This window comes from Serpula lacrymans (genome assembly GCF_000218685.1).
Source record: "Serpula lacrymans var. lacrymans S7.9 unplaced genomic scaffold SERLAscaffold_4, whole genome shotgun sequence".
In the NCBI taxonomy this organism is placed as follows: Eukaryota; Fungi; Basidiomycota; class Agaricomycetes; order Boletales; family Serpulaceae; genus Serpula; species Serpula lacrymans.
The window spans coordinates 1,308,623-1,332,735 of NW_006763293.1; the positions used below are offsets into that span (position 1 = coordinate 1,308,623).

Sequence of the window (24,113 nt, forward strand, 5' to 3'; positions counted from 1 at the left end):
CAGTGAACCAAATACAGCCAAAACAAAGAAGGGCAGACAGAAGCGCGTCTTTACATACAGAAAAATCAAACAGCCTTGCGATAATTGCACGCTGCAATTCCAGACCCTCTCGAGTCTAATCCCACATACAGAATATACACCCTATCCTCATGGCTGCTCTCGGTTTACGTTCTCCCCCACCGCCTCGCTCTGAGGCTGCGTCCCCTCGACCGCGGCCTGCTTTTGACTGCGAGCTTCTTCGCGCATACATGAAGAAGCTGCTATCGACTACACTCCAACATGCTGCGTGGTCAGGCGAACGTGATCAGATAAAGGCGTGGATGAAGGAAATAGGAGAACGCGTGAAGGAGAGGATGGTCGAGATTCAGCCAAACAATTTGTGCGTCATATTTCAGCCGTATAAACTCCCTACTCGAACTAATATTGTCTTATCGGCCTTACCGATTCAGCAAGTACATTGTGCTGGTTCAGATCAGCGAAAATCTGGGTCAAGGTGGACGGTGAGTGGCTTTTTCGCTTGTGTGATACACAACGTAGATGGGTGACATCGGGTGTACAGAGCTGAGATGGTGTCTCACTGGGAAGACAGCGATGTCTGCGTAAACGAGTTATTTTGGAACGTAGGTATATCACAACTGTTCTCTTATACGTTGACTGATCGCAATGATGTTAGGATTCTCTTATCTGCACCTGCATCGCTCTAGCAGTCCGAACAGGCTGACATCACCTTCCATGACACTTTCAATTTTCTGTCTTCTGCATCCCCATATACCCGACAGCAAAGAATACCGTAGTTCACCTATACCCCACAAACACAATGACTAGTTACTGCATCATCATCATCACATGCAAGTCGAAAATCGAGAGAAAACGTCACTATTACTTTTGCCCCAGCGACCCTGACTTGCTCGCGTTTTTGTCTTCTGCCGCAATAATTGACCCCCTGACTCTTCTGAGCGCTTCTACCGCCCTTTACGACCCTGCACCCACGGAGTCAATGATGCGTCTGGCAATTCTGAACCTTACCTGAACGGTTACCTCCCTGAGAAGAAGATCAGAACCCCAAAATCAGGTCGACCTCGACCTCTGAATCCGGCGTCCGATCTTTCTACGTCAATTTACACCAGCTGTTTGGCTTGTTGTGCTCGATTCGGGCAAATCTCGACATGCCACGTACAGATACGGTACTGTATGGTAAACGATATACAGTGGGCAGCAACTGGTCGCATGGTATCCTCGGAGATCAAGGAAAGGTTCCTGGTTTTTTCGCATGGAGTGTTATTTTGAAGATAGGAGAAAGGATGCGGAATTGGCCGAAATCTGATTATCATGGTGCATCGCACGCTGTGCACGACCGAGTACGTTGTGGGTACGGCTACGCATAATTGAAGCGAGATTCCACAGTCAGCGGCATTTTTGGAGGGAAAAGCGGAAGGGGAGGAAATTAGGGGGAAATGAGAGGATGAATTCATACGGGATCATGATCAGAGATGAGAGATGAAATTGGAAGGTTAGCGCAGAGAATGCGATGTTGTGACGTGTGTGAAGAGAAAGAAGCACGTGGACGAAAAGTGTTCTGGAATAACATAACAGTGACTAGGGGAGTGATAGACCCAAAGGATGAGACTGTCACTGGGAATTGACGTGATGGCAGATGCGGGAGATCGTGGCTCTGATGGCGCCTGGAAGACCCGCCCAGTATCCACTGTGCTGGTGTGCTGCTAAAGACTGAGAGGACTGGCTAAAAACGGTGACTAGACCAGGAATACCCATGACTTATGGAGGAAAAAAGGATCTGGGGAAGCATACGGCCATCCGCTATCCCTCCCTGTCCTTGTTCTCGCCAAACGATCACGGCCACCGCGGTGGACGCCGTTGCGATTTTCAGCGGCAGAGAGCGGCGAGACAATGATAGATTCAATTATTATATGGACGCAATGTTCCCCTGCTGTCCTCGGACGCTCGACATGGGATTTGCATGAAACCACATGTCCATCCAATGTCCCACCAACGGCAATGCACTGCAAATGGCCTGTTCCCCGCTATCAGACAAGCCCACCCTCGGAAAGTTCCCCGGGTGTGCTTGATGGCACTGATCCAAACTGCAAACTCATCGTCTATCCAGTGCCACAGGGACCCCAACCACCCCTCTCCCAAAGCGAACCAGCTCGACTCGCCACAGCACAGCCACGGGTCATGCCTATCTCGTCCCATTTCGAATTCAGCCAACTTTCGCTGGCAGCGCTTCTATTCATCATGTCCGCAGGTGGTATGCCTACAGCGAAGTCACCGACGTCCGGCGTTCACCTCTTCCCTGCATATGTCAGACATATGTCAGACATAGTCTCTGCGCCCGACATAAGGCGCCATTACCCGCCCTCCATTCATGCTTTCCTTCCTCCCCTTGTCTCGACATGGAGACTGTTACTCAATAACCGTATTTATTTTTAATTATGTCCTTCTCTCGACGTCGGCTCTAATCTAGTCGACCAAATCCATCTAGGCGGGCCGTCGCTCTCCTGGCCTGCCTTCGTCCCCGCGACGCAAGGTGTAATGCTATACTTACAACCTCTATTTTCGATCCTGTATCCCAGAGACCCTATCCTGTCACATCGCCCTGCCACAATGGGCACTCTTTGCTTGTTTCTCGAGTATGACCACTCAAATACGTCGCGGGAAGAGCCAGCAAATGGTAGCCATCGATAGCGTGAGTATCACGGAACACAGGAGGCCCACCAAAACCTGTGCCATCTCTAGAGACCTATACATTCACACATTAAGACACAACGACATATCCATATGCTCCGCGCGCAAAAAAAAAACGTAACATGACGATATACAGCCATCCCCGCCGTGTCCTATACACTCGGTCGCCCTACTCCGGTCGTGGCGGTAAGCTGATGTATTTATTAGGTCCTTCTAAAGGTAGCGAAGAAATCAGCGGTTCTCAATAGATGTGTATGTAAGTTAGATGGAGTCGCTCGCCCATCTGACAAGATCTCGTATTTTTGGATCAACATGGAAATCACAAAACAATGTTCACATACCTCTTGAACCTTTTTTGTTCTTTTCTTGTCCAAACATATCGCAACGTATACGATAATCGGAACGAAGCGAAGATAGAGCGGCCACTGCCCTATCTTGTTCTGTCCGGTCTTGATGCGTGATACGCAGGAGAAAAAACAATTAGGCTCCTTCCGAGGTTGTTCATCAGAATTGGGCGGAGGCGGGATAACCTAATCAGAGGGCCTGGAAAACACGCTCTGCGCAAGCAATCGTATGTCTGGAAGGAGAACCTTAGTGCCACAAAGGTGAAGTGTAGCTTGAGAAGCCACGGATGTACCACTCAAGTCCGAGGGAAGCGTTCTCTAGAAAGTCACTGCGCAGAAGGGAAAGGCGGACCCAGGACTATGAAATGATGTAGAAACGCCAATTGAATCATAGAGGAAATGCTACAATGAGCAAGGGGAAAATATGATGCCGGTATTTCAGTCACCGAAAATTTTCTTTGGCGGATCTTTCATAAAACAAGTTAGTCCATTGAAATAGAAAGATAAGGATAACGACCATCGGTATTTACTAGCGCATCAGGGGCACTGATGTTGGACCAGTCCGTACTGTGATAATGTGAATGACATCGCACTAAACCTTGTGAAGGAGTTGAGCTATCTCCCAAAAGACATTGATAGGACCGCGGAAGATCTGAGGATCATCCCTGTCAATACACGTCGACCGCCAGTCACGGCGCTACCTGATAACGTTTTTGGGAGCTAAACCTAGGACAAGCGCAGACGTAGAACGACCAAGACTGTATTGAAATTGTATTGGATTAGTGGATTTAGATGACCGAGCGTCGTTCCAGAGAACCTGTCATCTGTATAATCATATGATCAGCGATGCTATAACACCGGTACCTCATTAAAGCTAGAGAACAAGAACACCGAGATGGTAGCAGGGAAGAGAATCTGCAAGCTAAAGCGCTTTTCACGTACATGACAGACATCTTCCATTCATGATATGCGATGAATGTAAGTCGAAGAGCGGAGACTATCTTGACATTTTCTTTCAGGTGGACCTCACAATCAATGACAAGGATAATAATTCAAATATTAATGGATTGAATCCTAGACGAAAGAGGAAATGTCACTAAGGTTAGGGTTAGGACCGAGAAAGGTCGAAAAAAAAGGCCTACCCAGCCAGAGTGGCCGTGGTAGGACAGGAAAATATTGAGACAGTGCATGAGCCGAAGCCCATACAAACCAAAGCTACCCTCTGTATGGACAAGGTCGCCGTGCTATGGAAGGTCTCAAAGGCCCACAAACCCAGGTAGATGAAGGAGCTCATGCCATCAAGGTAAGTATGAAGATACAATCATGTCCAGCTCATGTTTATATACGAGTGAGACCTCTGCGCACGGACCAGCGCTATTTGTAAGCGTCTATTGTCAAAATATGGTACTGTGAGCTCAAATACATCTCGCATCCAACGATATTTTGCTACTACGACCTTTGCTCTCAGTCGTTGACAAGTCTAATCTAGAACCATGCTATCTATCTGATAACTTTGATCGACATGAAATGTTCAACGCCTCGTCTTAACTTGTTTTTCCTGATTCACTCTCTTTCCAAAGAACTTTCGTTGGGCACAAGGGTTGCGCATCGCGCAAGAACTTTCCATCTCATATTTCCATCGAATGTATTTCCTGTACTTACGCAGTATTCTATCTAAACCATAACCACCTTCTCAAGGAAATTGCGAGCATGGCATGCAGATCGCTATTAATATCACTAGGGTGGCTTTGGTGAGTTCAAGTGATTTCATATTACTTTCCATGCTCAAGGGCGCTGTATAAGCTGTACTCCCCTCATTGATATCTAGAATCTCGGTGATACACGAGGACAAAGTCAAGCCGTGCCGATAGTTGAAGCACTCTACCTTAAGGATGCTGCATGCCGTGATCATGTTATCGATAATAATTTTGAGGCTGTTAATGCCTGGCTATATGTCGTGGGTGTCTACAGTGCCTTGAACTATGACGGGGAACCTGTTTTCTAGAACATATCCGACAATGCGTTAAGATGCAGACATAACACGCTTTTCTGGCTCGTATCTTGTCGGACGGGTGTGCCGGTCCTGTCCTTCGCTGTTCTTTGCCCTAACACCTCAGACGGATGTAATATGCAGCAGCTACTGCAACTGTAGGTCTTCATATTCTATCTAGAATATTTTCATCTCCGTATAGAACGGCGAATATGTCCTTGTAAATACAACAAAAGGGGCCGATAAACGCGGCGAATAACTACCGGGCTTGTCATCACTGCTTTCAGAGCATCAACACCCTAGTAAGCCATTCCAGGTAGATCGCCGTATATTCATAGCTCACTGCCCGCAAAGTTTAGAAAAACGTCGTGGAACGATGACAACTCACCTCTAGCCTCACTTGCACAGTTTGCCCTCGACCCCAGTTCATAGAAAATCTCCGGTATCGCACGAATACCACGGCCAGGGTTGACTATCGTAGGACTAGACAGGATATCCTTTAGCCCGTAACACGGTTCACGTTCATGTTTGTCGTGCAGTGCTCTAGGGTCTCTTTTTCCCAAACGATCAAGCGGTTTTCTCTTTAGTATGTTCTTTTTGTCCCTTACCCCTCTCTACACGTTTAATGCCGGCGGAATCGCCACGCACCAGAAAGCGCACAGGGTGAGAGTAATACTCATTAATGTCTCGGCGGCGTTCTTCGACTTTTTGTCCTCTCAGGGGTATTAGGGGATCATAAACCGGGTATATCCAGGCAGGGCCCATTTCTGATGCGGTCGAGTCTACTACAGACCTCGTGGATAACTGTGAAACAGTGCAATTTAATGTAACATGTTTACTGCAGGCACTGGGCCCCTTTGATAATCCTTTACCGTGAGCATTGGACTTTGTGTTCTGGGGTTTGCAACATTTTGTGGGGGTCACGCAAATGTAAGCCATTCATGTCCCCTCGTGAGTAACAGAAATTTCTACCTCACGTGTGAGTCTTCAAGCTTTCGTTATACGAGCTCCATTTTGTCTTCCAGCAGGAACTGAATTTCAGCGTGGCTTGATCGTTATGGTGGCGCTTCGATTTTGCTTACGTCATCTTTATAATCCTGCTCGACAGTCTTGTCTTGTCTACACAGTGATCAGGAACTCTTTCGGCCATTTGTACTTATATTATAAACCGTCTACCCCCCCAAGTCTACGTCATTTGTCGTAGATAAATACTATTTATCACCTAATATCTTGGAAATATGAGCGGTTTAGCGGACGAGCTCCTTGCCGACCTCGATGGACTCTCAGACAATGGTGAAGACTTCGAGGAGACAGAGAATTCCCCCGCACCACCAACGTCTACCCCCGCTCCTCCATCCAATGGTCTGAAACGAAAAGCATCTGATGAGGCGGAAATGTCTGAAGACGAGGGCGAGGGTGAAGGCGAAGGTGAAGCAAATGCGGAAGCAGAGCAGGGAGGGTTAGTGCTCGAAGGAGGAGTGAAGCCTGCAGACGAACTGGACGTGGAAGATGTACAGCAGATGGATTTGGGTAGTATTGAGGATGTAGGCTCTATTGCGAAACTAGATGGTAGCAAGCGGATGGGGGATACTCTGAAGGCAAGTACACCACTTTCCCCGGTCTGCTGCATTCACGTCTGTTTAGTAACACGGGTTGATATCGGCAGGAAATAGAAAAATTCCAGGCAAACCCAAGTTCTGCAGAAGCAATATCATTACCTGCTCATATGAATCCGGAGTACAACTTGATTGTGCAGGCGAATAACCTTTCTGTGGATGTCGATAATGAAATATTGGTGGTGCACAAGGTATTTCCGTCTTTTTGGTTATTCGCATCTCAAGGCAGCGACAGTGTTAACTATGTGTCTTTTGATATGCACAGTTTATTCGTGATCACTATGCCCCCAAGTTTCCCGAACTTGAACAGCTCGTCGCAGATCCCGCTATGTACATCCGTTCCGTTCGAGTCCTTGCGAATAACGAGGTAGGCAGGGCTTTCTTCGCTTGCAGATGCTTTTCCAAACACGTTCCTTTCAGGATCCTACGAAAGTAGACCTTGCTGGAATCCTACCTGCTGCCGTCATCATGAGTGTCCTTGTCACTGCCACTACAACGTCTGGACAAACACTATCAGATGCTCAATGGACTGCCGTACAACGGGCATGCGATCTCGCCGACCGCCTTGAGGAAGCACGTAAAAAGGTCAGCAGATAACGAGTCGTTTTCTCCACCATTACATGGTTGACGTCGAAATGGTGTGAAATTGCAGATATTCATGTACGTCAGCTCGAGAATGAATGTTCTCGCACCCAACCTATCAGCTATTGTTGGTACCACTACAGCTGCCAAGCTACTCGGTGTTGCAGGCGGTCTAGGCGCACTCGCAAAAATGCCATCATGTAATGTCCATGTGAGTATCTGTGCTGTCGTGACATGGCGTATAGCTAACTTTGCTCATTTCATGGCCTAAAAGCTCCTTGGTGCACAAAAAAAGATCGCTCTTGGATTCTCGTCTGCAACGCAGCGACGGCACACAGGTTTCGTCTTCCAGTCTGACCTCATACAGTCAACACCACCAGAATATCAGTTAAAGGTTCAACGTACGGTTGGCGCGAAGTGTGTTTTGGCAGCTCGCATGGACTTGGAACGCACACGGAGAAACGGTGAGTAGTACTCCTGATAGTTGGTTGTATATATGGTAATTCGGGAAGTCTGATTTTGTACTCCTTGTTCTGAAGGTGCTTACGGCGACGAGTTGAGAGAGAAGATCGAGAAACACATTGATCGTCTAGCTGCTCCTCCCCCTGCAAAGGTAATCAAGGCCCTTCCTGTGCCAAACGACGGACCCAAGAAACGACGAGGTGGTAAACGGTACGCTTCATCTCACGTCTACTTACCGGTCATGATATAGTTGCACTATTATATTCATTTCTCGAACCATCAAATAGTGCCCGCAAAGCCAAAGAAGCCTACGCTCAGACCGAACTACGCAAACTACAGAATCGCATGGCGTTCGGTGAGGTTGAGGAAGAAGTTGGTGCCTTTGACCAGACAAAGGGGCTTGGAATGATTGGCGCTGGTACAGGAAAAGTGCGTGCGGGGATGGGCGAAGCGAAAAGTCGCGGTATGTCTCTGTTTCCTACAGTTAGCACTTTCGATACTGATAAGACTCACGTCTACAGCCAAGTTGTCGAAAGCGAACAAGCTTCGGACAGCGGCGCTTACGCGTGCGGCTCAGGCAGGTGGCACACAAACATCGGGTACAGCGACATCGCTCACTGTCACCCCTGTGCAAGGTATGTATATCCTGTATTTGTGATCAAGGATACTGGACTGACACTTCGGCTAGGTTTCGAGCTGACAAACCGTGCGGCCGCTGCAGCACAAGTGAAGGAGGCAAACGAACGATGGTTTGCGGCAGGAAGCTTTTCATTTATTGGACAAAAAGGTTCTACCGGTTAACTCATGCTTTCTTCGTCGTACTACTGCATATATTGTGATATTCGTATGTTTTCATTGTCCAATGACTAATCATTATCAATATGATTGCAACATGGTAATACAGCGGATGTTACTCCTGCTAGTGATGTTTTGGTTATAGAGTAAAATGCGATAAGTATATATGATGGAAAACGCATGCAGAGCCCTGGATGAATGACGGAAAGGAGGCAAATGGACAATCTAACGCCATATCGCTTGATTACTGCCCTGGATGAGCAGTAGCTACCGTTTCGCCGGTGACAGCACTCTGTGATACGTCAATGAACCCAGCTTGCTTAGGATCAGCCATCTGACTCCGCTTCGACCGATAATCCCGAATGGCGGAACGGATAGCATCTTCCGCAAGCACTGACAGAATGTATTAGATTGGGAGTTGGGAGCCTAAAATAACGACTAGTGCTTACTTGAACAATGGAGTTTTACGGGTGGCAGACACAGTTCCTTTGCTATCTCGGTGTTTTTGATTTTGCCAGCCTCCTCGAGCGAGAGGCCCTTCACCCGCTCTGTCATATATGAACTGGATGCGATGGCACTGCCACAACCGAACGTTTTGAACTTGACATCACTGATGATGCCATTTTCGTCGACGCGGATTTGCAACTTCATAACATCTCCGCAGCTGAGGTAGAGGGGAAGAAGAAGAAAAAGTAAGGACTAGTGGCATGAAAGAATGCTCGAAGAACTTACGCAGGTGCACCAACAAGACCGGTACCAACATCGACGTCACCCTTTGGTAGTGATCCCACCTAAGTGAAAGATATCAGATAAACCGACCGAGGCCTAGACTGGAAGCCAAAATCAAAATACTCACATTTCTAGGGCTCTCGTAGTGCGAGATAACCTTCTCATGATAACCACGAGCAAGAGCGGGACGTAAAGCAGCCCTAGTTACTCTGGGAGCAGATGCAGGGCTCAAAAGCGATTTTGTGAGTGCGGAGCGGAACATGGTGGACGATGGGAGAGAAGTGAAATGCAACCGACTTTGAATTTTGGTCACTAAGAACAGGGACGGTCGGAGTGCGAATATACGTCACACGCACGTGTGCCGTGGGGTTCGGCTTATCTGATAAACCCGTATCAGATTAGAAATATGCCGAAGACACACGTTGCCCGTCTTCACTTAAATCATCCGCGGGACAGTATCGCAACTACAGAACTATACCGAGATCAGGATGGCAGTACATTGTCGACTGTTGCAAGCAGTCTAAAAAAGCCTTGTGCTATGGAATCATTTGGACAACACCAAAGCTTTATCAAGATCCGCTCAATATCCAGACTTGAACACTCAAAGTGGGAATTCTTCCAGCTAAAGAGACACCGTCTGAGAGAGACTGCGGAACAAATACACCCGTAGATCATACATAGGCAGACAACATACCATATATAGCTCTCCCTCGAGGCAGCTGAGAACGATGTCGCAAGTGTGTGAGAGAAAAGCTAGACGCCCTATTTAGAGTTCGGGTCTGTTTGTTTCCCAAGCTGTCGACAAACAACCATCAGTGGTGTTCAGCCACCGTGTTTACAGTTGTAGCCGATAAACCTTCAAACAGATATTGAGGTGAATAGACCTATACAGCCTGCCGATAAAGCTATAATGACTCACTCACTGCAAGAACCAGTCTCATTACACCAATGTCACGTTCGCAAGTATCACAGACTTCTGACAGTCTTCCTCCATCTGCACGCTCCATTGCTCTTCTCTTAGCTTCCACTCCCACAGTCCAAGATGCTCAGCCCGGTGTTCTACACCAGCTTCTCGAATTCGCACATAGATACACAGCTCAAATTCTTTCTGATGCCCAAGTATATGCGGAACATGCAGGTCGCGCTGGTGCGGCCAAGATTGAGATGGATGATATTGTACTAGCCATACAGGCTCGGGTAGGCTGGGAGTTTGGTGGTCGTGTGCCAAAGGAGGTGCGTATATATTAAATGCACTGGTGCTCTACGGTGTTTGACATCAGTCCCAGTACCTCCTTTCACTCGCTACCCAAACTAATGCAACACCCCTCCCCGCCGTTCCCGAAGTATTCGGTGTCCGATTACCCCCGGCAAATGAAACGCTCACTGCTGTGAATTTCGATCTAATACCTAACAAACCACCGCCCGGCGTAAAACTCTATGATGAAGAGATCGAAGAAATAGAAGATGACGACGAACCTGAGACTCCTGCAGTACGTGCAAGAATAATGGGTGGCGAAGAGGAAGAAGAGGAGGAGGAGGACGATGCTGATATGGAACCAACCTCTATACCTGTCCGTACCGCGGGACCCATCACTCCCGCCGATATCGAGATGACGGCTACGCCGATCAGCGGTCCCATTGTAGCAGCAGCGGCACCGGAGGAAGGCAGCGATGGAGAAGAGGAGGATGGACTGTTTGGTACGGGAGGTGACGACGAAGAGGAGGAAGAGGAAGAAGAAAGTAATCCTGATGATGCAATGGAAGAAATACAAACTAATGCTGCAGCAACTAACGGGATAACGCGTAAGTTGGTCGAAGAGGAAGATTACGACTAGGTGCCCACTTCTGCGAGTTCAAATTCCTGCTAGGGTCCTTTTTTTCTTCACAAGGTGTAATGTAGCGCAGTATAATGTATAATTTGTATATATATATTCGAAAAGGCATACGTGAGCCCATAATTAACCATAAACAGTCCGCAATATGGAGGATAAATGTATCGCACACATCATTTACTCAAAGTAATTGCTATGAGAATGGCAATGAGAGCCACAATAATAAATAGAACTGTGCTCCACGCTATGAGAAACGACAAAAGTTAGTGTCAAATAAAATGCACAAGAAAGTTACAAACATTGTCCTCCAAGCTGACCTGGTACGCTTACCACGCGCACGGTACTGTCTGCACTCCCTGAAACAAGTAGTTTTGACGTTGGATTGAAGCAGAGAGTCGTGAGGGGAAAGTCGTGCGCTTTCAAAATCGTCAACAGGGGCTATTAAACGTCGTCAATGAGGTGCAAGCCAAAGATACTGTGGGCACTGACGCTGAGAGTATTAGAGTCCAGTAGATTGATAGCATAATTAGATGAGCCCAAAGCTAGAAATTTGCCATCTGGGCTGTTGAAAGTTAGGTACATAGCCAATAAGCCACAACAATGAAAGAAAGTATCCTGATCCACAAACCTAACGTCGAAGCATGTAACTCCGCTTTCGCCTGCCTTGCGAGACTTCTCTAGTGTTATTGTCACTTTACCTTTACCTGCCTTCTCCTCGCTCCCATGAGCATTTACAACCCATTTTATAGCATAGGCCTGGCGCTTAACAGATTTAGTGCTGCGCGTGCGTGGAGATGTACAGTTGAGCATCGCATAAAGTACAGACGGATCTGATGGGTGGAACCTAAACAGGGACTATTAATGATTTTGTTAAGTAAAAGATCAGAAAGCCTACTTCGCAGCGCGAAACATCGTATTCGCGCCCACCGGCACACCAGACAGCGAAGGGATTTGGACAACACTGACGAGCTCCAATGCGGGTAGCGAGCTGTTTACTGTCTCTTCTTTGTCTTTACTCTTCTGTTTGCCTTTCTTCTTCTTCGAAGGCTTCTCGCTTGGCCGTTCATCCTGCTGAGAGGACGTAGGTGACGAAGTTCCTGGAAGGGCGTAAACAAGGAGATTGACGGTTGTCGTTATGACGAACTACGAGAAAATGAGATATACTATTGATTAACCAAGGAGAGTACTTACATGTGAAGAGGATAATGTTGCGTCGTAAATATCTCCCTCTGTTACATTGATGGTTTGCGCGACAGGCAAAAGAGATGGATACGATAAGAGTGAAAGCTACGGTAACTAAGTTCGGATGCCACTACTTAAAACAGTCAAGAGAAACGCACCTCGCGATTTCCGGCTACCACCAAAAGTGATCCGTCAGGCGATATGACGGTGACTTTCTATGGGAAATGACATTGATATCAAGAGGACACCAAGCAAAAAGTTGGCTTCTATAGTCTTACCTGGTAGTCTTCAGTGTCTCCCGAGAGCAGGGTTCCTTTTGTATTCAGCTGCTCCAGTCTACGTGAAAGAGTATGAGAAGATAAGGAATATTAAAAAGGGGACAGCCGACCTACCTATGTTCTTCACCACTCAAACCAAATACGCGACAGTTTTCGTTTTGTCCCTTTTGTAACTTCTCAGTTGTACTATTTATCCCACATACCACTGTTTTCGTCTGTGTGATAATAAAAACGATTGCCGTGTTGACATTTTGCTGGTCGCTTTGGATGAGAAGCTCAAGCTACGAACCTCGAGATGCGTGGCCATACTCATTGGCGCATCTTCATCCTTCTCCAGCTCCAGCTCATTTAAGAGGTGCAAGCTTCTATCTTCGTCCACGCGATAAAGTCTCTAACCCGGGTGTCCCGTGGAGGGTGAATATGTATCCCGTATCATGGCATTATTGAGAGCTCACAAGTTTATTCTTGATTCCACTTCTAGATGCTCCACCGCCTCCACCAAGAACTACCTCGTTTGATGATAGGAAGGCAGAAGAGAATACGGGAAAGGCTGGAAGAGGGTGCGCGGTGTGTCTTGTTCTCATGATAGGCCGCAGCGTTATTCACAGTAGTAGGTTTGAAGTTTGAAGTTCGGTGATGTGGCAGTCAGAAGTTAAGGATACGATCTCGCAGAGGAACTCCTGCAGTTGATGTACGGAAGAAGGAGAAGTAGAAGAAAAAAGGTATTGTGTGTTGCTCGTTCCACTCCGTCGAAGCACCTGTCTTACAGCGGTAGTATGAGCCTCGCAGTCTTCTCGGTGTCCGCCTTGAATTTCAAACAGAGGAAAAGCACGGGATCAACGTGAGACTCAACTGCCTCATTTGTTCTTTGGATCCGCACTGGGGTCGAGACTGCCCCGCCATCCTTTTGCTCTCAGTTCATGAACGTGCACGTCGTGGTCTGAGAGGCTGAGGTCAGCGGGCGACATCGTTGATATGGCGTGGCAGTGAGTGGACTCGTTCCGTAATCCATGGTATGCACTATCGACAGAGGTGTCGCTCACTTGCAGTTCATCCCCGCGATCTCCTCGTAATACTGGACTCATAATCAAAGTAACCGTGTCTGCTGTTGCCATTTGCGAGTACACATATCGCTGTCATGAGGAGTGAAGAAAATTGTGCGGGTCCAGGAGATCCATTCACCACAATCATTTTCGCCTCTTGGGAAATACTTTTCTGCATGATTTTCGGCTGGGTTCTTATGTTGGGCACACTCTGTAATGAAGCGGAGATGTTCTTCGCGGATAGGTTGTAGAACAACGCGTGGAGAACGTCTACATAGGCTTTCTCATACTTCTCTTGATAATTGAGAGTGAGGATCAAGTGTGGACACGCACGTGGGATATTTCTTCCAAAACCATATACCTTCGAATTCAGTATCTTCTCGGGAGCGAATCTTTTGAGGTGCTCCAACTCGTGCGAGTGCGTTAGGCCAAAGCACGACGGAAGGGACACTGCACGTATAACGTGGATATATATACATTGGCCATTGAATCAGGTCTGTTTACTTTGTTATACTTCACGATCACCTCGAACCGTCCTCGCAGCTCTCGCCTATTGAGACTTCTGCTCTTCATACCCCCTGCCATCCGATACCTCAAGCCTCAGGGATATAATCACCAACACAATGCATACACCAGACTTCATGCCCTCCATGACCAACAGCACAAAGCCAGATATTGATCTTGGATTCGACCTTCCTCACCTCACCCTCCAGACCAGCATTGGCATCAGTGTTGCCATCGCTGGAAACATCCTCATCTCATTGGCGCTTAACGTTCAGAAACTCGCTCATAGACGTCTAGAGAGGGAGAGAAAGAAGGCCAAGCGAGAAGGAACGAATAGAGCACGCAATGATACCGCGAGGCAAGGTGAAAGTGGCCCAGCAAGTTCTGACGTCGAGCTGGACAACAACCCAATTGTCTCTGATGGCTTCGGGGACGAGAGGAATGACGATATCGAGCACAGTCTTCTCCTTGAAAACCAGCCGCTGCTGCCGACTTCTTCCCCTTTGCGACCGACCTATGGCATGAGCGCGGGCTCAAGCGCCTCCACTGATGACAGACGGAGTACGACCAGCAGTGGTAGCCTATCACGAGGTCGCCGAGGTGCAAGACATCAAAGGAAATCGAGTTTCTCGTTGCATTTCATACCGTTTCGTATGAGTTTTGGTAAAAGCCAGAGCCAGAAGATCAATGCGGATGCCCACATGGGCCCTATATCAGTAGACGAGGTTGGTATTCACAACGGACATGGTGGGTTTAAGCGGAATCAGAATGCTGGTCAGAAAAAGAGCGCAGAAGAAGAGGAAAATGAGAGTGATTATCTTAAATCCCGCCTCTGGTAAGTCAATAATCACATCTATCTAGAGAATTTATCGGATTTTGATTGAGGACCTTGTATACGCAGGTGGTTTGGTTTTTCTTTAATGAACATTGGAGAATTGGGCAACTTCATTTCATATGCATTTGCTCCTGCATCGGTAGTTGCACCTCTAGGGACTGTAAGTGTTTAAACATACGTTTGCTGAACTTGCACTGATTTCTTTGCTATATCTTACCCACAACGTTACTATGTGACTGACAAAAAGTTCGCACTCATGGCAAACTGTCTAGTTGCACCCCTCATGCTTGGCGAGCGATTCCGCAAGGTCTTTAACCAAAGATTTGTTATGCAGTCACATGTTAATACTTTTCATTATAGCTTGACCTACTTGGTATCTTACTCGCGGTGATAGGCGCGACTACTGTCGTCCTATCTACACCTTCGCCTGACGGCACGCCACCACCCCTTACACCTGATGCACTTCTTGTTGCGATCTCGCAGCGAGCTTTCCAAGTCTTCTGTATAGTATACTTGGTCGGCGCTGTGATACTGGGCGTATTAAGCGAGGGCGCCATCGGTCGAAAAGTCGTATTAGTGGATATAGGGCTATGTGCAATATTTGGTAAGCTTGCAAGTACCTTAAGGTGAATTGATATTAACAGGGCCTATATGCTGCAGGAGGATTTACAGTTTTGGCAACGAAAGGTGTCTCCACATTGCTGACAAAGGAGTGGGGCAAAATGTTTATGGAATGGATCTGCTATCCCATACTCGCTGTGGGCCCTCATTTATTGTTTCCGGTTATTTCACACTGACGTGCATGTGCATGTTGCAGGTGCTCATTATCACGGGCATCCTCCAGGTCCGATATCTCAATCGAGCACTGAAACGATTCGACTCTAAGCTCGTCATACCGACACATTTCGTCCTGTTTACACTATCGGCCGTCATTGGCTCCGCTGTATTGTACGGAGACTTCAAGCGTGCAACGTTTCATCAAATGGTGACATTCCTGTACGGATGTGGCGCGACCTTCCTAGGGGTATTTGTCATTGCATGGGCTCCAAGTGGGAGTGGAAACGAAGAAGGAGGTACGGAGAATGGAGGGGACGAAGGGGACGGCGAGAGTGCTGGAGGAAACGTGGGTGTTGGCTCGTTGAGGCGACGCAGCCGTGCGGCGCTGGTGCCGGCGAATAAAACGCGCGAAACACCGATTCTGAGGAATAAGCAGAGTGGGATGAGCTTGATGGGGTTGTCACCGGCCCAGCATCTGTTGCTTATACATACGCCGCCGAGAGACCGGCCGGATTATTGGGAAAGAGATGAAGAAAGCAGGAGTGCACCAGGGAGCGTCTTTGGAGGCAGATGAGGAGGATTGTTGTTGTCGCGAAAAGGGTATGTAAATAAAATAATAATAGTAATATGCTATAATTGTAAAATGACGACAAGGTGGGTGATTACCTAAAAAGGTAAGTCGAGTGTAGAAAGAAGGTGGGGTGACGACAGGGTCCTGAATGACGTCAGGCAGGTGACGAAGCGGAGCTGGAAAGCAGCGAGAATACAAAACGGATCTCTAGGCAAAAAAGACGAGGGATCAGTCAGGCTGTACCTTGACCACCAGTTTACCTTACCACCACTCCAATTCTTTCCCATCGACACCCCACACGACATCCTCAGCCATGCCAGCAGTCATGGACGCATTCAAGAGTATGTCTCCATCCTCATTTCGAAGACCGCTGTCTAACTCCGACGAACGATACCACCATCACCTCGTTTTATTGTCTAGATCTTATACGCCACGGTAAACATAACCACAGGCTTCCAGACTCTGACCCTCAGCAATACACCAGAACAACCCCAGAACCGTCACATCCAAAGCAGCGTCAGCAGCAAACACCTGCTCACCCACCAGAACCGGACCTCACCCAACAAGCTCAACAGAAACGTGACTCCAAAGAAGCAGCAGATATGATTCTCACCCAAGAACGCGAAGCTAAAACGAAACAGCCTTTGTATAAAGGGCTTGAGAATTTCAAGCTTATCGACAAGATGGGAGAGTGAGTATCTGACCTTCCGTCCGTCCACGACGGTGTTCATATTATTCCTTCTAGCGGCGCATTTTCGAACGTGTACAAGGCAATAGATTTGTCAAGCGGCTCTAAAGTGGCTGGTGTGTTCTATTCAGCGCTTGTTTCGACACATTGTAACACTTTGACTGCGCATATAGTGAAAGTTGTGCGGAAGTTTGAACTGAATGCATCCCAGGTTAGTCTTTGTCGTCTGGCTGTTTTCATTCTCTTGGCTTCATATGGCACTAATTTCTCTGTGTCCCAATTCTATCATCTACCTTCTCGTTCTGCATTACCCTCGTGCCTCTGTTAGGCGGGCGATAAGCATTTAAATGCACAATTTAAGAAAAAGCCGCGCGTGACAGAGGTAACGTCCCACATTGTCCTTTTGAATGCTTAAAACTCGTCTCAACAATTTCCTGACGTCGTGTATTTCATAGCGTGCCAATATTCTCAAAGGTGGGTATCTCGCGCCTGCATCCTAGAACAGTTCCTTATCATATTTTTTTGTCTTTTAAAGAGGTGCAAATTATGAGAGGGACAAGTCACCCATCTATAGTTCGACTACAATCATTTTCAGAATCTCCCGAATATTATTTTCTCGTTTTAGAATGTACGTAATTCCCCGTCGTGCCTGGGTCAGTTGATTAATGGACATGGGACCATAGTGATGGAGGGTGGCGAATTGTTCCATCAGATAGTAAAGTTGACCTATTTCAGTGAAAACCTCTCGAGGCATGTCATTCTCCAAGTTGCAAACGGTATTCGCTATCTTCACGAAGAGCGAGGCGTGGTACATCGGTTTGTTTATTTATGACTACCGTGTTACGCATTCCGCTGACTTCATTTCGTAACTTTCGCTGCTGTACGAATCGCTTCATTCAGTGACATCAAGCCAGAAAATTTGCTTTTTGAGCGGATTCCAATCATACCTTCGAAGAACCCAGTAAGGCGTCCCTACGATGAAGAAAAGGAAGACGAGGGTGAATTTATACCTGGTGTTGGGGGTGGAGGCATTGGGCGAATCAAAATTGCTGATTTCGGCCTTTCGAAGGTGGTTTGGAATGAGGAGACAATGACACCATGTGGAACAGTCGGATACACCGCGCCGGAAATTGTTAAAGATGAGCGATATTCCAAGAGTGTGGATATGTGGGCGCTCGGATGTGTTTTGTACACGCTTCTATGTGGATTTCCTCCATTCTACGACGAAAGCATCAACGTCCTGACAGAAAAGGTTGCGCGTGGTTACTACACTTTTTTGAGCCCATGGTGGGACGATATTAGCCATACAGGTATGTGATCACATTCCTGATTGAAAGATATTCTGAATTGACCTCGATCGCAGCTAAGGATCTCATTCAACACCTTCTTTGTGTCGATCCTGCTCAGCGTTATACCATCGACGAATTTCTTGCACATCCCTGGTGCAATGCTGCCCCTGCGCCGCCTCCACCCCCCACTCCAATGGCATATGGACGCACTCCTCCACTCGATTCACCTCTATTGACTGCTGCTCGTGGTGGCCGCGTTGAAGGTCGTTCACCAGGTCTTGCGACACTCAAAGAAGCATTTGACATTACCTACGCTGTTCATCGTATGGAAGAGGAAGGAGCACGTCGAAGGGCATACAATGGAAGGGGCGGTGCAGGAACGAGAGGTTTCTTGCACGGTCTGAACGAGGACGACGAAGACGTAATGGCAGATGATGAAGACACATTGGAAGATGCGAGGCGTAGGCATGCGAATCCAAGTTCACGAACAGCCCAGCGGGACAATGCTGGCACAGGGGCGAAGACGGTGGCTAAACGGAATATAGTCGGGGCAGCTCCTGTTGTCCATGATGATCGATCCTTGTTATTGGATGGAAGAGCAGGCTCACGAGATCGGGGTCGCAGAGCGGGTGGCAGTCGAACATTTGAGCTGGACATGGATAATGCAACTCTTCTTGGACGCCGGCATAAGCGAGTGGGTGTTGCTTCTCCTGGCGGTGGCATGGACTCCAGCCCTCTGGCGAGGAACGCTATAGGGCCGCAGTTCATAGAAAGGGAACAACTTCCACCTGGAAGTCCTATGCGCGTACTATAAATGAGAGGTTGGGTTGGGAAAACACGCCTTCTCGCCGACCAGGATATCCTTGAATTCCTTAGCCAGCGAAACCAGCCACACGCAACCACTTCCCTTCTTGCCCCCTTAGTTCCGTTACCGCCATGATGGCGTTATCAGTGTTTCTGTGCCATATCATATATCCTCTCAATATCTACGCTATGCAGCAGTGAAATGGTTTCCGTCATAAGCAGTTTCCTCTTTCTCGTTCGTGGAATCTGGATCCTGGTTCGGGTGATTCGCTTGCCCTGTGTAGTATGTCCCTCTTTCGGGAGCCGCAAATGTTCTTGCTTGCTCAAGACGCATCCATCGAATATATTTGTACGACTTCCGTGTACTTTCAGCACCACCTGCATTTCACCCTCCTTACTTTGCTTCTATTTATCTACGACACCTTATTGCAACCCAATCACCATAAGTTATTTGCTGCACTCAATCCTGTTGAATAATCCAAGCGCAACCTTGTGGACGCATCGTACTAGTCCAATTTTTATTCCTTTGGCATTCAAATATCAACCGTACCGTACATTCTTCGTGTTGTATTTTTGCTTGACATACTCGTTATATTTTACATGTATCATTCTGGTTGTATGCTTGTATGCTTTACTAGTAATAGTTGCCGCTCGGATCTTAGTTCAGGTCATCAGCGTGTAATGTCATTGAATTGTTTAGTTTCTATTATGATTGCTTTTGAAATTCATTAACTGCCTTATCAGCATTGGGATGAGCGCCTTGAGGCCCCTTCCATTATGAAGCAATTACACCAATAAACTCAATTCTGTTTCCTTTATCGCCACATAGAACTTTGAACGCTAAGAATGTCCAAGGGGATTTATCTTTCATCTCCTGAACACTATGAAATACTGATAGAGAAATATGACACTTGGATGTTCGATTGCGATGGTGTACTTTGGCACGATGACCAACTAATAGAGGGTGCTGCCGAGGTTTTGAAGATCCTTAGGACCCGAAGTAAGTCAATAAGATGGACTATAGAAACTTTATTGTTAAGACTTTTGTTTTATTCATCAAAGATAAGGCAATCGTGTTCGTCACCAATAATGCAACCAAATCTCGCAAGACCTACAAGCGCAAGTTCGATGGTCTGGGAGTGGAGGCTTATCTGGTAGGTCCCACTGCATCTGTCACGCAGCAAATTGGTTAATATGCCATTCAAGGGCGAAATATTTGGATCTGCGTACGCGTCTGCGGTCTACATATCATCCGTGATAAAACTGTCTAAATCCAAAAAGGTCTACGTGATTGGTATGATCGGTATCGAGGAAGAATTAGCAGAAGAAGGAATATCTTGCATAGGCGGTACAGTCAGTTGGTCTATATTGTTTTTCATAACGTGTGACCAGGACTGACAGTTCGATAGGACCCTGCTGATCGTACTGTCGAGCCCTTCTCCCTATCCAACTTCACACTCGATCCCGAAGTGGGGGCCGTATTATGTGGATTCGATCCCTTCATCAACTATACCAAGCTCTCTAAAGCGTTCCAGTATCTTAGCCGTAATCCTGGATGCCATTTCTTGGCCACTAATACGGACAGCTCGTTCCCCGCTGACGGTGGGGTCTTACCTGGAGCAGGAGCAATCAGTGCCCCCTTGCGGTTTGCATTAGATAAAGACCCGTTGGTTATCGGTAAACCATCTATAACGATGCTGGATTGCATCAAGGCAAAGTGAGCGATAGATTTTGCGCCTGTGAACGGTGCGGCTGATGAGGTTCTTTAAAGGATTGACTTTGATCCTAAACGTTCCATCATGGTTGGTGACCGTCTGAACACTGATATTCTGTTTGGTCAGGCCGGAGGGCTATCAACACTTCTTGTGCTAACTGGTAATATGGATTATCGCTCACCAAAATTTCTTTATTCACTTTTGATATCCAGGTATTACATCAGAAAAGGACATCACAGGTCCCAATGCTTCATCCATTGTACCGGACTTTGTTACGCAGTCCCTTGGAGACCTGCGTGCGGCCGAACGATCGTCACGATGAACATATACCCAGTAAACCATTTGCAGATATTACCATCAGACGCCAACATTTAGAGGATATAGAGGAACTCGAGCCAAAATGAAATCATGTATTAGACATCGATATGGGAGAGATAACGGTCGGATATGTGGGAATAGGGGTAAAGGTTATGAGACGACATTCTTACTGTATTTGATCATCATTCGCCTCCACGGAAATGTGTAGTATCGCCATGAGACAACCCTATTCCGTGAAAAGGTTCTGACGTATTGTCAACGACCGAACCATAATCTGTCGTTGTCGCCCTGATAGCTAATCATATTAATTTACCACCAGTATAGAGCCACCACCGTCTCTGGTAACACGTCGGCGTGTTTTCATCAGTATGTATCGACGTCCGAGTTGGTTGAGTCTCGGAACCTGCAAAACCTCTCTGCCTTTCCCTGCAGCCTCGGCCGAAGACATATAATAGGGCTCGTCGGGGAAAACACCATATCCAGAGGGTGCAAGGACTATTGCTTCTCCAGTCTAAAGTAAACTATTAACATGTGACATTGGCACAAAGTTGGGAAACCCAACCTGGAGTTTAACGACTTTATCAAATGCATCTTCAGCTGAGATGTCCGCAGAAACATGTTTCGCGAGATGGTCCCACCAAGAAGGAGAAGAGAACCTATGGAGGATTGCGACGGTGCATAGATCCAAAAGGACGGGCGGAACCACAGTAGGCTCTGAAGGCAAGAATTACATCATCAAATTCAGTAAGGTCTAGAAAGAGTCCGCTTACCTTGAGTGCTGATGATAACGCGCATTGCCAAATGCCGCTGCTCTCTGGTTAAAGTTAAGAGAGAATTCGTCAGTCCTGAGGCTCCTTTACTTGATGATAAGTACTATGGGAAGAAACAAGATGAGCTAGAACCACTGTAACACAGCAGCTGTTCGTACTTTATGTGCTTCATCGACCACAAGCACTTTCCCTGTTCCCACTTCTGCCCTCACAAACAAGCGTGTTATTATTTCAAAAAGACCGCACGCAGATGCCGGATCAATAAATGGGTCGGAAAGATCGATGATTGTAAGTTGCCCCGCTACAAACCGCCGTTCGGAGGGCTGCGTGCGGTCTACAAATGAATTGAGGAGAGCCATACGCTGCTCAAGTCCTGCCAGTTGGGCAGGATTGAAAGACTGTTTCTTGTCGTCAAGACGAACCATGAATTCATTATACGAAAAGTTTTCTCCCAGATCACGGAGAATAGACTAAATTAATTATTAAGCTGTCACCCACAAGCGATGAAAATATTGTTATCTCACCAGTACCACTTGGATGTACAATGGGGCGGACTCCGAAGAGCCAACTGCCATCATCGACAAGAATGCCTGTGCATCCAGTTCCTCTTCGGTGAAAAGCAGCGGTTCCACTCTCACTCTATTCCCAAGAGGTGCATATACGGTTTTCATCGTGTTAAGGGAAGAGCGCGATACATATACATGGACGGGGGGAGGATGTACACCTTCGACGCTTGAGACGCCGACCCAAGCTGCTTCACTGGGACGCGAACCAGGACCTCCTTCTCCAAAATGAAGAACCAATCCCGCAAGCGGCCTCTGAAGAGAACCGATTTGGCGGAAATTTGATATGAACATGTTTTCCAAGAGTATGGACACGGTGTGTGACTTTCCCGAGCCTTGTACGCCGCATACGACAGCAGAAAATGGAGCATTCTGTCAAAAATATATTGAGGGTCAAGATTTTGCAAAAAATGATGTTAATTTTACTGTATTGATGTAAAGGCGAGCATCCGCAGGAGTATATCTATTAGCTTTCGAACTGCATGGGAAAGATATTATGAAGCTTAACAGGAAAAAAGAAAAAGGACGATTACTTACTAGATAGAAAGTGTTTTTCCCATAACTCCATACTGAGTGGTATGTTCACGATAACCAGCTGCGACATAGGCGTCGCGCGTAAAGATTGGGGCAGTCTTGAGTTCGTGATCTCTGCTACGCCCTGAAACTGTAGTTGGATCATCCTGTAAGAGGTGCATCTCGGGATCGCCCTTGCGCAGAGACAGAAGATAAGCTTCTTGCTTTATGTGGCGTAGAGCGAAGCCACTCACAGAAATAGCACTTACGCCGTTCACAGCGCCTTTTGATGTACCGTTCATCATCGAGGAAGAAACTCTTAAAGCGTTAGTGGCACTTGTTGAGGATGAAGAAATTCCTCGAGATAGCTGCTAACGTGTTGATTATGATGGATAACCTTTGGAAAATCATTACCCACTGGAGCAGGATACGAATTTACCCGAGGAGCACCAAGTTCCTTTACAGAGTCGACGCTTGAAGCCCGTGCAGGGCCAGAAGACTGCTGTGGATATAATTCATCAGGAGACATGGCCAAATGTGAAAGCAAGGTGGTGGTATACGCTTACGGATGTGGACTCAGCAATTGAGGACGGCATTTTAGCTGGGAACCCGGCTCCCTTACTGAGCGCTGTATACAAGTTAGCAGCGGCAAACTGATAAGTTTGTAAAGGGTGAGAATATTGATGGGAATGAAAGAGATAAAAACGAACATTTTTAGACGTTGTAGAAGTAGTCGAGGGCAGTGGCTTGATAGGGGCATGGTGGTTAGTGCCAGGGGTTGCTGGAGCTGGAGTCGACGTAGCCGACTGTATTGGCGATATCGTTACAAATTCGTCGATTGAGATATAAACTGACGCACCATAAACTGACGTGCTAGGGCGCTGGACTTATCATTGAGGGGCAGGAGGTTTGCATTATTACTGGTTTTCAACGTCAATGGTGATGTCCCAGCATTTATCGGCTATTAAAATGGGAGATGGGATATAGTAGGCTTGATATTATCAGTACATGGCCTCACTGGTTGACTCGAGAATGGTGGCGGTTTGGGCTGTGCAAATGGATGCGGTTTTGGCAGGAAAGTAGCAGCCTTGTCCTTGTTCTTCTTATCTTTCTTGGCCATATGCGAGATGATGGATGTGTTGGGTGAGCGAAGGGTGAAAGATTATAAAACTGTTAGAAAGCCAAGAGTAAAAAGGCAAGCCCTTAT

General features: G+C 47.1%; 13 protein-coding genes across 13 annotated transcripts; 6 read left to right on the forward strand and 7 right to left on the reverse strand.

Annotated features, from left to right (window-relative positions):
• Positions 1-55: 55 nt before the first annotated feature.
• On the forward strand, positions 56-721 carry SERLADRAFT_446707 (uncharacterized protein; the record flags this gene model as incomplete). Its single annotated transcript, XM_007315504.1, has 4 exons — positions 56-379; positions 450-500; positions 560-620; positions 674-721. The coding sequence occupies 4 exons, from the start codon at positions 150-152 to the stop codon at positions 719-721; spliced, it is 390 nt and encodes a 129-aa protein (XP_007315566.1).
• On the forward strand, positions 709-1,899 carry SERLADRAFT_460955 (uncharacterized protein; the record flags this gene model as incomplete). The annotated part of the gene is made up of 1 exon (XM_007315505.1): positions 709-1,899. One exon carries the CDS (start codon positions 1,167-1,169, stop codon positions 1,383-1,385), a length of 219 nt encoding a protein of 72 aa, XP_007315567.1.
• An 880-nt stretch (positions 1,900-2,779) lies between these two features.
• On the reverse strand, positions 2,780-3,667 carry SERLADRAFT_460958 (uncharacterized protein; the record flags this gene model as incomplete). The annotated part of the gene is made up of 4 exons (XM_007315506.1): positions 2,780-3,283; positions 3,344-3,408; positions 3,497-3,517; positions 3,581-3,667. Coding segments are annotated over 4 exons (174 nt in total), but the record flags the coding sequence as incomplete, so codon positions are not given.
• An 811-nt stretch (positions 3,668-4,478) lies between these two features.
• SERLADRAFT_460959 (uncharacterized protein) lies at positions 4,479-4,962 on the reverse strand (the record flags this gene model as incomplete). Its single annotated transcript, XM_007315507.1, has 2 exons — positions 4,479-4,702; positions 4,860-4,962. 2 exons carry the CDS (start codon positions 4,960-4,962, stop codon positions 4,614-4,616), a joined length of 192 nt encoding a protein of 63 aa, XP_007315569.1.
• Positions 4,963-5,323: 361 nt separating this feature from the next.
• Positions 5,324-5,805, reverse strand: SERLADRAFT_435257 (uncharacterized protein; the record flags this gene model as incomplete). The annotated part of the gene is made up of 3 exons (XM_007315508.1): positions 5,324-5,382; positions 5,429-5,621; positions 5,689-5,805. The coding sequence occupies 3 exons, from the start codon at positions 5,803-5,805 to the stop codon at positions 5,324-5,326; spliced, it is 369 nt and encodes a 122-aa protein (XP_007315570.1).
• Positions 5,806-6,165: 360 nt separating this feature from the next.
• On the forward strand, positions 6,166-8,997 carry SERLADRAFT_460964 (uncharacterized protein; the record flags this gene model as incomplete). The annotated part of the gene is made up of 11 exons (XM_007315509.1): positions 6,166-6,638; positions 6,707-6,847; positions 6,922-7,023; positions 7,077-7,241; positions 7,309-7,449; positions 7,513-7,702; positions 7,778-7,910; positions 7,988-8,163; positions 8,222-8,335; positions 8,389-8,892; positions 8,958-8,997. The coding sequence occupies 10 exons, from the start codon at positions 6,279-6,281 to the stop codon at positions 8,499-8,501; spliced, it is 1,635 nt and encodes a 544-aa protein (XP_007315571.1).
• A 1,167-nt stretch (positions 8,998-10,164) lies between these two features.
• SERLADRAFT_382398 (uncharacterized protein) lies at positions 10,165-10,332 on the reverse strand (the record flags this gene model as incomplete). Its single annotated transcript, XM_007315510.1, has 1 exon — positions 10,165-10,332. A coding segment is annotated over one exon (168 nt), but the record flags the coding sequence as incomplete, so codon positions are not given.
• A 236-nt stretch (positions 10,333-10,568) lies between these two features.
• Positions 10,569-13,310, reverse strand: SERLADRAFT_460972 (uncharacterized protein; the record flags this gene model as incomplete). The annotated part of the gene is made up of 11 exons (XM_007315511.1): positions 10,569-11,300; positions 11,356-11,494; positions 11,546-11,618; positions 11,685-11,900; positions 11,952-12,199; positions 12,248-12,343; positions 12,397-12,453; positions 12,517-12,574; positions 12,631-12,731; positions 12,806-12,907; positions 12,972-13,310. 11 exons carry the CDS (start codon positions 13,098-13,100, stop codon positions 11,230-11,232), a joined length of 1,290 nt encoding a protein of 429 aa, XP_007315573.1.
• A 63-nt stretch (positions 13,311-13,373) lies between these two features.
• On the reverse strand, positions 13,374-14,144 carry SERLADRAFT_435262 (uncharacterized protein; the record flags this gene model as incomplete). The annotated part of the gene is made up of 4 exons (XM_007315512.1): positions 13,374-13,649; positions 13,699-13,853; positions 13,921-14,009; positions 14,074-14,144. The coding sequence occupies 4 exons, from the start codon at positions 14,142-14,144 to the stop codon at positions 13,374-13,376; spliced, it is 591 nt and encodes a 196-aa protein (XP_007315574.1).
• Positions 14,145-14,209: 65 nt separating this feature from the next.
• SERLADRAFT_446715 (uncharacterized protein) lies at positions 14,210-16,348 on the forward strand (the record flags this gene model as incomplete). Its single annotated transcript, XM_007315513.1, has 6 exons — positions 14,210-14,898; positions 14,965-15,058; positions 15,146-15,205; positions 15,259-15,502; positions 15,559-15,656; positions 15,716-16,348. 6 exons carry the CDS (start codon positions 14,210-14,212, stop codon positions 16,247-16,249), a joined length of 1,719 nt encoding a protein of 572 aa, XP_007315575.1.
• Positions 16,349-16,470: 122 nt separating this feature from the next.
• On the forward strand, positions 16,471-19,764 carry SERLADRAFT_460976 (uncharacterized protein; the record flags this gene model as incomplete). Its single annotated transcript, XM_007315514.1, has 10 exons — positions 16,471-16,587; positions 16,667-16,937; positions 16,992-17,050; positions 17,108-17,145; positions 17,263-17,316; positions 17,390-17,408; positions 17,470-17,562; positions 17,618-17,750; positions 17,835-18,244; positions 18,298-19,764. The coding sequence occupies 10 exons, from the start codon at positions 16,560-16,562 to the stop codon at positions 19,035-19,037; spliced, it is 1,845 nt and encodes a 614-aa protein (XP_007315576.1).
• Positions 19,765-19,789: 25 nt separating this feature from the next.
• On the forward strand, positions 19,790-21,564 carry SERLADRAFT_460979 (uncharacterized protein; the record flags this gene model as incomplete). The annotated part of the gene is made up of 6 exons (XM_007315515.1): positions 19,790-20,027; positions 20,090-20,181; positions 20,234-20,380; positions 20,437-20,744; positions 20,799-20,902; positions 20,955-21,564. 6 exons carry the CDS (start codon positions 19,874-19,876, stop codon positions 21,062-21,064), a joined length of 915 nt encoding a protein of 304 aa, XP_007315577.1.
• Positions 21,565-21,571: 7 nt separating this feature from the next.
• Positions 21,572-24,026, reverse strand: SERLADRAFT_406567 (uncharacterized protein; the record flags this gene model as incomplete). Its single annotated transcript, XM_007315516.1, has 12 exons — positions 21,572-21,774; positions 21,831-21,933; positions 21,989-22,300; positions 22,355-22,765; positions 22,820-22,871; positions 22,931-23,130; positions 23,176-23,274; positions 23,325-23,408; positions 23,473-23,559; positions 23,617-23,712; positions 23,766-23,867; positions 23,925-24,026. The coding sequence occupies 12 exons, from the start codon at positions 24,024-24,026 to the stop codon at positions 21,572-21,574; spliced, it is 1,851 nt and encodes a 616-aa protein (XP_007315578.1).
• Positions 24,027-24,113: the final 87 nt, after the last annotated feature.